The sequence below is a fragment of the Labrus mixtus genome, chromosome 8 (genome assembly GCF_963584025.1).
Source record: "Labrus mixtus chromosome 8, fLabMix1.1, whole genome shotgun sequence".
Classification (NCBI taxonomy): domain Eukaryota; kingdom Metazoa; phylum Chordata; class Actinopteri; order Labriformes; family Labridae; genus Labrus; species Labrus mixtus.
This window is the reverse complement of record NC_083619.1, coordinates 23,278,650-23,292,129: the sequence shown is the minus strand read 5'-3', so window position 1 is coordinate 23,292,129 and position 13,480 is coordinate 23,278,650. Positions and strand designations below refer to the sequence as shown.

At 38.1% G+C, this 13,480-nt stretch overlaps 1 protein-coding gene across 4 annotated transcripts in view; it reads left to right on the top strand.

The window, feature by feature from the left end:
* The first annotated feature begins 800 nt into the window (after positions 1-800).
* Positions 801-13,480, top strand: part of LOC132979441 (guanine nucleotide exchange factor VAV3-like) — a 54,704-nt gene continuing 42,024 nt past the window's right edge. For 3 of the 4 annotated variants that reach the window (XM_061045253.1, XM_061045252.1, XM_061045251.1), the window contains exons 1-3: positions 801-1,195; positions 5,977-6,093; positions 12,927-12,985. In XM_061045253.1, the coding sequence (XP_060901236.1) occupies positions 992-1,195; positions 5,977-6,093; positions 12,927-12,985 (380 nt within the window). In that variant the 5' untranslated portion in view covers positions 801-991. The remainder of the gene's footprint in view (positions 1,196-5,976; positions 6,094-12,926; positions 12,986-13,480) is intronic. The other variant, XM_061045254.1, reaches the window with a different exon arrangement.

The window sequence follows — 13,480 nt, the reverse complement described above, 5'->3', positions numbered from 1 at the left end:
AATTTATTGTATTTAAGTAGACGAAATTAAAAAAAGATAATAGTCAAATCTTCACTTACACTGAATATTACAGACTACACTTTTGTCAAATAGCTGATCTATTTTTATTTTTTAAATCTATTTTTTAGTATCTATTTTTTTTGTACATTCTTAATCCTTCTTTTTAATTTAAATTGTACTGTGTTCACTTTTTGTCTGCAATCTTTGCTCTTTGCTGCTGTAACAATGTAAATTTCCCCATTGTGGGATAAATAAAGGATTATCTTATCTTATCTTATCTTCACTTGTTCCAGCTTTTTAAATTTCAGAGGTAAAAAAAGGTATTTATCTTTCTTATAATTCCATTTATTGTTTTTTGTTTTGGATGAATATGTTGGTCAGACAATCGTCCTTTCATTTTGTTTGAATGATCTCAGCTTAAATGATGATGTAATTCATCTTGGCAGCCTCTTGGTTAAAATATACTGAACATCCTTATAACTCTTTTTAGAAGCAGTTTTTAGCTCAACGTTGAACAACTATTAAAAAAACAACAACTCTAAATCAGGTTCATACTTACTTGCATAGGCCAAATAAATATCGCGTACATGTGGAACACCTGTCACCAATAGTGATTTTTTTTTGCAGAGCTTTTTTTTTTACAAGAGAAGTGGAAACTGCTTTCAGATGAAATGACATATTAAGATAGGTTATGTCTAGGCCTATATTAAAGACAGGTTCCGTGAAAGTTACAAGACCACCTCCGTGGAAACGCAACAGAGAAAGGAAGGGGAAGTTCGCTCATGCAGAGGGGGGTTTCACGCTGCGTGTCCCAGCTGTTCAGCCTTCAGTCACAACCTGCAGCAGCTCTGTCTGTCCTCCAGAGGCGATGCTGGAGTTTGGAGAGGCGAGCTGTCCGACCGCGCTAAACTCAGCTGTCATGCCGTGCACGGACTGAAAGATAGGAACCAAATCTAGAACATTCAGAACTGAACTGCTTCTCCTCGATAAGATGGAGCACTGGAGGCAGTGTGCGATGTGGCTGATCGGCTGCAACGTGCTGCCCGTGAACCACCGAGTGACTGCGGAAACGGCGCAGGTGTTCGACCTGGCGCAAACCCTGCGGGACGGGGTGCTGCTGTGCCAGCTGCTCAACAACCTAAAACCTCAAACCATCAACCTGAAGGAGATCAACCTCCGGCCTCAGATGTCACAGGTATAGATCCGTCTTTGCTTTCAGAGCAACTTGTTGTGGCTGTGATGTGTGCATAGGAAGAAAAAAAATTAAACAGTGCATCATTTCAACAAAAGGTGAGGCCACTTAATGTAACACAATAAACCTAATCAAATGACATCCTGGTCAAATTAGTCCTTTTATAGTGGAAGAAAACACATCCTTGACTCTTATGCTTAAAGACACGGACTTTTTGTAAGCATAAAGTTGAACTTCAGCTATGAATTTGCAGCTGTGCTCCCTGTTTGACTAAGAGATGCAGGTGATGTAATAACCTGGCTGCAAGCAATACTACCTATGGGCTACAGTGATCTTATCCCAGAGTTCTAAAAAAGTGAAAGCAGAGAAGCATAGAAGGAGTGTTTCTCCTTCAAACTTGAGTCAGTAAATTGTCAGGGATTTGCAGCACAAGGCGAGCTTTTGACCACTCTTCATCCATCATGCATACCGTTGCATTCAAGTCCAAAATTTGGGGAAGCAGAGCAATCCTCCTCCCTTTTCTCTCATCTTTCCCTCCTCGGACAAACTGATAAAAGTCACTCTGCCGGTTACCTCTGACAGACTCATTTCTTACGATCATCAAATGTGGACACGTCTTCACGGGTTCACTTCTTCTACACATGTTAATATATCCACTCTGATTTACTTTGTACTGTTTTATATGTGTCTGTATTTAAAAGTTGATATTCCCTAAGCAATTTAAAAGTCTTTCTGATGAACCGAGGGAGTGCTAAAGGTCCCTCAGCCTTGTTGAAACTCAAAGGAATGGACCTCTCTTTACCCATAATTCTCCCCTCTGCCACTGGAGAGGCCTGATAAAAATCCCGTCTTTGATCCACCCATTAGTCAGGGAACTTGTATTAGTGCAGCAGCTTGTGGACACACCAAGTATGAAGCACTATATAGCCTGTTAAGTTACTTTCTGACACTCCAAATCAAATGCTAAAAAGCCATAGATCTCTATTTTAAACAGGACACTTGTTAAGAAGAGCAATTAGTGCTAACTTATAGGTGTTATTTTGACAGACTGTCTTCATTTATTTAAAAATGTTTGTATTTTGTACTCGGTATATTTGATTGAATTAAATCCATATATTAAGAGCTGGTGATGCCGCACTTCAATCACATTTTAAATAACTTAAAGCTCCTGTGAAGAGTTTTCCGCCGGGTTATGAAACAGACTGAAATCAATTTGGTTGCCTCCAAATGACCTACAAAAGCAAACAAGACCATAGCAGACATTATTGATTATATCTAAATGGCCATTTTAAATGCTTGTAACCACTTGCGCTGGGTTTAGATGTCAGACGAGGAAGTTACAGAACGCTGCTCAAACAGCCTTTGTTGACATTTCCATTGGCAACAATTCACTGTGAGTGATACTATCGACTGTTACCAGAAAGCAAGATGATCTTTGTTTTTTTTTCTCCCAGAAAACACTGACAAGATAAGCAAAGAGATAAGAGGTACTGCTTTGTCCACAGGGGGCGCCAAAATCAACAAAATGTCTCATTGCAGCTTTAAATTAACGTCTTGTCTCTCCTCTCAAAAACAAACCATAAGGAGTTCAGTCAGAAATTATTAGACCTACTTGTGTTAAAATAAAATGCATGTGTGCTTCATGCTGTGTTTTTTTATATTAAAGAAAACAGAAATGTCAGTAAACTCGGTGTCCTTTAAAGTATGTTTTTTCTGGGTAGAGCCGCAGTGTACAGATCAACAACGGATGCGTCTCAGCACAAAGCCTTCATCAGAGTACGCGCAGTGCTGCTGCTCTACCCAGACAATAAAGGACATTGAGTGTGTTGACTTTTCTTTGTAGTCTTTTTAGGGCTGTGCAACTGAAGTTTTATTAGATTGTGTTCCTTTTTGCAGTTTTTGAACATTTACATTGAAGACCACAGCATTTCTTGGAATCCAACATTTTCAAAGTATGACTAATAGACTCATACATCAATGGTATATAGCAGACATATAAGAAGGCCAGATAAAGATCCAATCACCTGCAGTATGCCTGCAAGAAATGTGTAGATATTGGTGCATAAGGTTGGTTTATTAAGACATGTTAAGGTTTTCAAAAGTCTTGATACTTGATCCTTTTTTATACCATGTGTTTTATTTTGTTTATTTTAATGAAGGATGGTGTCAAAATTTGCAGAAGCTTTAAAAAAAAACTACAGATCTGCAATAATATGTTTAACTCAAAGAGAGAGAGAGAGAGAGAAATGTACTGTCTAGATTGCCCCAATACATCACCAATATTTCCTTGCAATTTTTGTAAATTGAAACCAGATATAACCCACAATAACCCATACTATTGGGTGCTCATGACTTCTATTTTTGTTGCCAGGGTATTGAAACAGGTTTGGATATCTTTTGATTTTAAATAGTTACACTTTGAGGTTTAACATTCTGGTATTGTGGCAACCATATATGACATTTTACAAACCAATGATGAGTAAATCAAAAGGATTTCAGCTGTTTTTATTTGTGCATACGGAAAAGCCAGTTTCCAACCAGGCATCCATCCGTCTTACTAACTGAAGCGATGTGCACGCTCCCTGTCACTGGAAGTCCAGCCATCTTTTATACAAGCAGTGAAAGCATGCTGAGGCCACAGTGTGCTGAACAATAGATAGCACTCGCCTGCAGCTGTAGGCCATCAGAGTATATGGAAGAGAGAGACATGTGTGTCAGTGGGCTCCAGATTTTAAATGGCCCTCTCATTGTGTCCATGCTGACCTAAGATCCGAGGAAATGGAAGCAAGTGCATGAAGGTAATGGAGTGGAGGACATTAGAGGCGGTTACTGGGAGGAAATGCACGTAGATGATACTTTTTATAGGCCTCGGTGCAAATGCAAAATATGGATTTTGACTGTAAAATTCTGTTGTAAGGATCATAAAAATAAATACTCAACAAAATTCATGCATTATTCTTTTAGAAAAAGTGAGAGAACGACTAATTTCAAACTAAATCTTTCGTCAAAGTCGGACAAATCAGTGCAGCTCAACATTGATAAATAAGAGGAACCAATGGAGTCAGAAGTTACAACAAAAGCTCTGTAGTAGGGCTTACACCAAATCAACAGAAATGGGCTCATGACTTAAAAAATGAGCATCAAGCAACCCTGTATGATCTTCTTAACTGTCCATTCAAAGTTGTTTTTAACATAATTTCTAAGAAAGACATGCAGCACATTGACTTTATTGTATCTGTTTATTCTTGATTGTATTATAGATAATGTATAGGAAGTAAATGTGCACCGCAGGGGCAATGACTGTAGTCAGGAGTACGAGGCTGGTGGGGGCGTTAAGCCATCATGTTCATGCACTTCCTCCACAGACAAACGGGGCCCCTGGGGCCGGCTGAGTGATTACAGGCGTCTCCATGATGAGCTGACGTGATAAAAAGGAGCCTATCTGTTCTCAAAAATCTCACCGCTGCTCTGTGTTTTTTTTACTGCAAATGATCACACAGTTCACAGTTGAGTCATCACGTACTTATATTTTGTGTTTTTTTGTTTATAGAGTACTAATTGTGAAGATGGATTTTTAGTGTAAATGGCCCACTTGACTCAAACCGAAACCTCCACCTGGACCTCGTAACCATAAGGACATTGTCTTTATAAAAAGGTTTTCTGGTTGAAGTTTTATCACTCAGACTTGATCCTAATAGGAAGTGACACCAAAAGAAGACAGGACATTTTCAGTTTGCGTTTTGCTGGGTGTGTTTGTAGTTTACCTTCACTTAAATAAAGGCGACTTAAAGTTCTTTGTGCCTTCTTATATAGTGCTAATTTATATTTATTAAGGTGAAAACATAATGAAGTGACGGTTTCAATATGTCTCATTTTTATCCGCATGTAGATAGGCAAAATCAAAGACAAAAATCAGTCTGATTTATATTTTATGTATTTTCATTTATCCTTTATTTGAGGAGAGAGGACCCACTGAGGTTGAGGTCTCTTTTCCAGGTGTGCCCTGCAGCAATACAATAAAAGAATAGAAGAAGAACAAAAAACACACACATAAGACACAGTTCAAAATAATAACAAAACATTAATTAACACACACTGAATGTTGCAAACCCAAGCTCTGGTCAAATTTGAAAACAGTTGCAATTAATTCCCTTTAGTATTTAAAACATGGTATGATACCAGAGAAGGCAACTTAGCCGTCATGTGAAAATGATTCCAGATTCAAGGTGCAGCATGCTTTGGGTCAAAGCTTTAACAGGATATTAACAGCATTCAACCACAATTTCACCTCACAGCTATAAATATGCTGTTGTTCTATGATCCAAATACCTGCTGTCAACATATCAGCTGATCATAGGGGGATACTTATTTTGTGAGAAAGTGCTTCCAACAACAAAAAGAGCTTATTCCCTGACACTGTTTCTGTCGAGGAATGTCAGTTCTGCACTGTTATCCTTGAATTTCTCAATGATCTGCACTGAGTAATCTGAGACCCAGAACAGTCATCGTTGTGGATCAAATTAGTCGAACGCATCCCGTAATCGAGCATCTAGTTTAGGAGACAGTATTCAGTTGTTGTTTAAAAAAACAAAAAGGCATCACCTTGTCAGTAACAGCAAAGATATCCAGGTTCCTCCACTGAACAGACCTTTTTATGGACTTTTTATTCTGATGTCTGATTGTAGACAATGTAGACAATGAAAAAAAGAACAACAATCTGAAAGTGCTGTTAGGAGAGAAAGTATACAGAATTCACAAGCATCATACTTTTTCGCCCTCTGCAGTTCCTGTGCTTGAAGAACATCCGCACCTTCCTGACGTCTTGCTGTAACGTGTTCGGGATGAAGAAAAGTGACTTATTCGAAGACTTTGATCTTTTTGACGTCCGTGACTTCGGAAAGGTAACACCCACGTTCGCCACTTTTTTTTTGTCAAAAACAATGAAACAATCCTTTGTTTTTTAGAACGCTATTCTCCACCATGGTCACACTCCCCCCCCCCCCCCCTCTGCTATTTTCTTCTTCTTTTATCTCCCTTATTCTGTAGTTGCAAGGATTTATTAAGGATCTGTCACCTTTCTAGTTCAATCAATCAATCAATCAATCAATCAATCAATCAATCAATCAATCAATCAATCTAGTTTGCCCAACAGCACGAGTCTCGCTTTTTCAATGCTATTCTTACACCAAGAAAATTGCATCATGCCTAAAAGAAAAAGTCAGCAAACAAAAACAAAAAGAATACCCTTTGTTTAACTTCATGCAGTAAACTAAATCCTAGGTGTGCAGCCATGATATATTTATGTGATTAAATGAATGAAATCAACAAAGTATGTAAATAACCATCATTTAGAAAAGAACTTGCTAAAATCATGTCAAATCTGCATTCAGATTTTATTCTGTGAAGAGTTTTAAGCCGGTTATGAAACAGACCGAAATCAATTTGGCTGCCTCCAAATGACCTACAAAAGCAAACAAGACCATAGCAGACATTATTGATTATTGATAAAAGAAAAAGTCAGCGAACAAAAACAAAAAGAATACCCTTTGTTTAACTTCATGCAGTAAACTAAATCCTAGGTGTGGAGCCATGATATATTTATGTGATTAAATTAATTAAATCAAGAAAGTATGTAAGTAACCATCATTTAGAAAAGTACTAAAAACATGTCAAATCTGCATTCAGATTTTATTCAGTTCTCTGTACTTTATGCATTGTGTAGACTGTAAAGGGTAATCATTAACGTATGTGAACAGCCATAACTTCTGCATTTGAACACAAGAAAATCATCAGGCTGTGTGTCCAACATCCACATATTTACATACATACCTTGAATCTGCTTTTGAAGAAAACACTTAGTTATACAAGAAGAAATGTAGAACCAGTCAGAGGTGGGATATTCTTTCCTCTTGTGTAAGCATGGCGTGTGTGTGTGTGTGTGTGTGTGTGTGTGTGCATGCATTCAATATTTGTCCACCCATCGCCTGTCCTTGCATTTTTCGGCTGCACTTTCAAAGGGATCGGTCGTCTGCTTTTCATTGGCGTGTTATTGCGGGAGCTGGTTTAGTGTGTGTACACAGTGTTACCAGGTCAGTGGGTTTGTAGTGCGCTCCTCCATTTCTTCTCCACGCTATACTTGCCAGCAGCACAGGAGCGTGATTTAACTCTGAAGAGAAAACGAAAGCGCTCTGAAGCACTCTGACTATCCTCATTCTCACTTCTCCTTAGTTCAAGACGCTCTCTGCACAACTCTACCTCAAAGCAGTTAAGACTTGTGAGAGCCTCTCGGGGTTTTTCCAAGGGAAATCCTTTACTATTATTTTCTAAAAGGTTAAACCTTTAGAGGAATTTTCAAATACATTCATTCAAAAAGAGGGTTTTAATATTCTTTTTTATCCAGTCAGTGGACTGAAAGCGCTGCAGACTGACAGTCTGTGGACAGCTTTTTAATTTGTTTCTACATGTGATGAGATTTACTGTAAAAGACAAGAACAATGTTCTTTTGTTTTGGGGCGGCTGTGGCTCATTTGGTAGAGTCGGTCGTCTCTCAAATGGAAGGCTGGCGGTTTGATCCCCAGCTTAACTCCTGCAGCAACATGTCCGATGTGACTTTGGGCAAGACACTTAACCCCAAATTACTCCTGCTGCTTCAGCAGAGGCGGCATATGAATGTGTATGAATGGGATTAGTTACTTCTGATGGTCACTTTACAGAGCAGCCTCTGCCATCAGTGTGTGAATGTGTAGGTGTGACATGCGGTGTAAAAGCACTTTGAGTAACTAGAAAAGCACTAAACAAAGTCCATTTACCATTTACCAATATGAATGACCTGCGATCCTTTATGCAAGTCATTTTCTTTAAATAAATCTAACAGATTTTGTATCTGTTTAAGATCATATAAACTGATGTAGTTTGAGTTCTCCAGATTCACAAGAAAAATCAATAAAAAGTTAAATGCTCCTGAAAAAAGGGGCAAATGTCCTTAAATCTAGAAAATTGTAAGACATTGAATACACCTCTATGCAGTGACAGTGATCATTGGTTCTCAACAAATGTGAGAGGTTGCATATGGAGCTTTGCGTGCAGTTTCCCCACACAGGCTCTCTTTTCTTTCACTTCAGTGTGTTGTGTTCTAAAGAAGCTTCCAGTTAATCTGGCTGCTGATAATCCCATAGGGGAGGTGCTGCCTGCAAATATGTACACTACATCCAGGCCGGGCTGCATAATCTCAGTCATGTTCAAGGGTTGTCCATCAAACAAACAAGCTTCCGGAGGGGGGGGGGGGGAAGAGATTGCACAGCATCATTAGTTATAAATACGGGCGTGTGCAGGTTCAGCCACTGGGCTGCTCCCAGGAAGGGTCACAAAGTCCAACTAGAAATATTCAATCTCTTCCTTATTTTCCAGAAAAAAACATCCACAAGAGAACATCTCAAATCTTAGCCAGTGTAATCCACTAGGGTTGAGTTGTGCCAACTCTGCCCGTTGACTGAGTATTAGTCCGCTGAATATCAAATGAGAGCTCTCTAACCTACATTCCTCCGCTAAGATACTACAGGCCTCACCCTGGGCAGCTGAGCTGTATGTATGATAGAGGCCAAGGGGCCAGAGAGATGACAGGAGGAGGAAAGAAACGTGGTGGTTTTATTCTATCAGCATAAAATCATGCCCACTTGACTGTAAACAAATGTTTGCACACTTCATTTTAAGTGAAGAGAGGAGTGGTGGATCTAATGCTAAAGGCATGGCTGGATTTATGTTTTCTATTTGGGGGGGGGTTAAATACAAGTTTTTGTGAGAGAAGATCAAACTAGAACATCAAGCTTTCTTTTGTCTGTAAATATCAAGCTGCAGCCAGACATTGATTAGTTTAGCATATATAAAAACATGGGCAAACAGCTATAGCCTATCTCTCTGTGGTTTCCAACCTTTTTTCTCTGGAGCCGCCCCTCTTGTATGTAAGAACAGCTGAGCCCCCCATGGACCTACACACAAAAAAGTGATACATGTCTTTCAAAAATTAAAATAAATTGTAATAGTTTATATTGATAAAATCCTCTCAGACTATGCTGACACACTCGTTCTTACCAAAGGCCTTTGTATAATGTTCCCAGTAATGTTTTAATATGATTTTATTTAATATGTACAAATTTGATCTTGACAACCTTGACAACAGACAGAGCCCCCCCCCCCCCCCCCCCCGTGGACCCCATGGTTTGGAAGATCGTCTGTTTCTGCCAGCTATGAAATGACAGAGAGAAAGTCCCACACATCATAAAGAAACCCAAATGTCTCCTGACTCTGACAGATTTAAGACACAAGAAACTCTTCTTTGATCTCTTTGAGAGTTAGGAATGCAACATATTCTGTTACACTTATCTGTGTGTTTGCTATCACCTTTATATCGCTCTGGGGACATTTTGGAAAGAGGCCACACTCACCACAGTAGTCTGATTTCAGCTCAGGTTGTGGCATTGCTTCTGAAGTCGCATGTGGTTGAAACTTAGTGTTAAAGAGGTGTCAGCCAAGTGTGTGAAAAAACACGGACCAGCAAGAAGTTAACTCATCTTATTATTATGTTAAGATATTTGTACACTTTAACCCCTCTGTCTTAAATAATATCAGTTTTCATCCTGTCAACTAAGTCTTCTTAAAAACAGCTGATTATTTCTGCACATCATTGACTTTTATTAGTATTTAATCAGTTATGTCATATGATCTGTGCGGAAGAATGAAATGTTCACTGGAGTGAGGAACTTCTTGCTTTTGCGAAAATACTTCAGAAATCGAACAATTCTTTTAATTTCCAAACACACAATGTTAATGATTCAAATATGATGAAATTGTGAAGTTGATCAATTATTGAATTGCATTTCCTTAAATCCAGCGACCTTTAATAGTGTTTTTCTTTAAGAGTGTCTTGTATTTCAATAGGCTATTTGAGCAGCAAGTGCGCCCCCCCTGTTTAAGATATTGTGAAATCATCACACTTTAAGAAAGGAGGTTATATCACATCATGTTGGTGCAGGGCAAAATCAGCAGACTGAGGAAATAAGATAAGCCCGCACACTTGCTCAAATGCCACAAAAAGTTTGAATTGATCACAACGTTTCCACCAGACGTCTTCCTCAGGTGATTCTTTTTTCAAATCGTCGCACTTTGCAACCAACTTCTGGCTTTGCTACAAGAGGGGCATGTGTTCAGCTGCTGTAAATAACTCAAACAGATTAAGAGACCACTCGACTCTACAAACACAACTCTTTTAAGTCACATGAACAACTTGGTTTGATCAGACAAAGCCACAGCGCACATTCACACAGGAAGAGAAGATACACTGCAGATAGATAGGCAGTTACATCTAGCCCCATCTACTTTCTTTTTAACCATGCACGCAAATCATAATCATTACACTTAAGCATTTTAGAAGCTTCTTGAGAGCCAATGTAGAAATTATAAACATAAAAAGTCAATAAGATTGTTCTATGTCCTAAACTACTCTGTGGATTTAAAAGCATTAAATCGTTCAATTTGCAAAATTAAATCTAATACACATAGGATAATCTTCTTTAGCATACATTTTATTCCCCACTTTTTCTGAGGACATTGAGCTGACGTTATGCAAACATGAACTGTATTTCCCCTTCATATCCCCTATCATCTACTGACTGACTGCACTGTGTGAAATATCAGTGCATGTGTGTCCCCAAAGCAACCAGTAGAATTTAACAAAAACATTCCCCGTGGTTCATCTGTCTGCTCAGTAATGATGTCGTATCAGACTGGATCAAATTGATGTCCATTCTAAGGATTACTATAACACAGTCCAAATCAGTCCAGCTCTTCAGTGTCATTTGTGGTTACAGACACATAAATGCGCAACTAATGTAGGATTATCACACACAGGGGAAATCCTTGATTAAATCAAACGGTAAACAACCATGCATAAGCTTTTAAGTAGTTTATTCTCACATCAGAATTAAAATGTTTTTAATGACATTGAATGTGACTGGGAAAACATGACTTCAGTTATTAAAAAGGTGGGATATTTCCAGTTTGAAGAAGAAAGAAGCAGATGGAAGAGATTTAAGACATTTCTTTATTGCAGAGCAGATCAGACTTTCCTCACGTTCTGATTCTAGATCTGTCACACAAACAGCCTTGATGCAAAGGTGTGAAAGTCTGAGGTAACATGACCATTTCCTGTGACCAGTGCTTGTCTTTTTCTGTCGCTGTGTCTTTGTCACTCTGTCACACTTAACAGTCTTGCTGAACACAAGAAATAAGTTATCTTAACTCAATCCGTTTGAATTAGCATTTCATAAGACAATGATTAACTACTTCTTTATTTGAAGTGCTTCTGATTTAAAATGTTTGATTAGTAAATGAATACCATTTGTAACATTTACTCATTTCCTCTACACTGAGTTTAGTGAGTCAATAGACGGGAGTCTGTTAAATAACCTGTTTTCCTTTTAGCAAACAAGCTAACAAGCTTGCTTGAGAGAGTGTTTCTTCCTCCTGAATGAATTCATGAGGACACATTGCCCTATGATGGCATACACTTCACTGAGATTACACAGCATAAAACAAAGAAAACCAAGCAGTAGTTTGTCATTTGCCCTGATTTACACTTGAGAGCAATTAGCTTGCCAGGTACAAGCTAACAGTTGTCAAAAGCTAAGCTAGCAGCCCACTTTTCATTTCCTTTTAGTGTGTGAGAGGGATTCATACACGGTTGATGCAGCTCAGGGTCACTTATCTTAAAGAAACCATAGTTTCTTTCTAACTTTGTTGTCTTGTAGCAATAGCTCATGTTCTGCTACTTAGCAAAAACTCTTTGATATGGACCTAAAAGTGAGTCAAAATCCTTGGTACTTGAGTCTCAATTCAGGAAAGGAAGCTTTTGTTCCAGCTAGCTTGATGCTAAATAGTTGCCAAGGTGTTACAACTGCTTACTATGTAGTTACTAGTTGGTTAATATGTCATTGCTATATTTTGTGTGTATTGTGATTTTTGCATGTTCTTGGCCTATAGGAGGTGTCAAAAGTTGGTTACTTAATAAAAGCCAAGTTGTCGCCTGTTAGTTGCTACATGTTAAGCTGTTGAGGTAGAAAGTTATCACTTCATTGGACATCTTATTCATAAAGACTCTGCATTGGATATCACTAAATTTGAGCTTAATCAGATTAAATGACAACATTTTTATTACATAAGGCAGCCATATGTTTAACATTCGGACACTGCAGTGCCTTCTCTAGTCCAAGTGGTAGTAAGATATGTTACTCAGAGCTAAGAAAAACAAACAAGTTCCCCTGTCGAAATGAGGGCTGGAGTGTTCAAATGCTCACTATTTATAGAGTCATTTCTACAACAGTTCAGATATTTTATTTTACCTTTAAAAATATTCTCATTGAGATACAAGATCTCTTTTTCTGGAGGGTCCTGGCCAAGACAGCAGCATCAAAGATTCAGACAGAGAACAGAAAACAGGCAATAAACAAATATTACATAAATCAACAAATCACTAGCGTTCAGCAGACAAACATGTGCATACAGTCGTCAAATGATCCTTTATCCTGATCCATGATATAACTTGAGCACAGAATTAACATAAAATATCTATTTGCTCTCTTGCTATATTTACCCCTCTCTTCTTCCCCTTTTCATTCTTTGTCTTTGATTCTGATTTTGAAAACATGAATAAACACTTTTTAAATGTTTTCTTTTTAACCAGGTTATGGACACCCTATCTAAGCTGTCATACACATTAATTGCACAGCAAGGAGGATTCAAGTAAGTTACTCAGCATTAAGAACACTAACAAAATGTGTGTTATTTTATAGACTCACTCACATATTTAGAAAATGTGCCCATAGAAACCTGCAACCTCTACCTGCACTCCCTCTCCAGCTCCACCTCTTCACCCCTTACTGGCACTACAGCCACATAACCACATAATGCTCAGTAATTCTGTCTTTTACTCCTTTTATATATGCGTCTTTAATACCAGAAATTAAAACAAAGAAAAAACATTTACAACAGGGAAAACACATGATATGAAAACAATGATAAATAATTAATAATGTTGTTCATCAGTTATTGTTATAGTTTCAGCTATTACATGTTTGCACCGTATGTTATTTCTCCTAATGTGTTGCATATTTATTTTATTTTTGAAAGTTTGACTGTTTTTATTTCATCCTCTTGATTTGAAATTAGGAGATTTTCAGATTTTCAATTTAATAAAATAAGGCTCCTGAACCCAATTTGTATTTTTTTAAAGACACA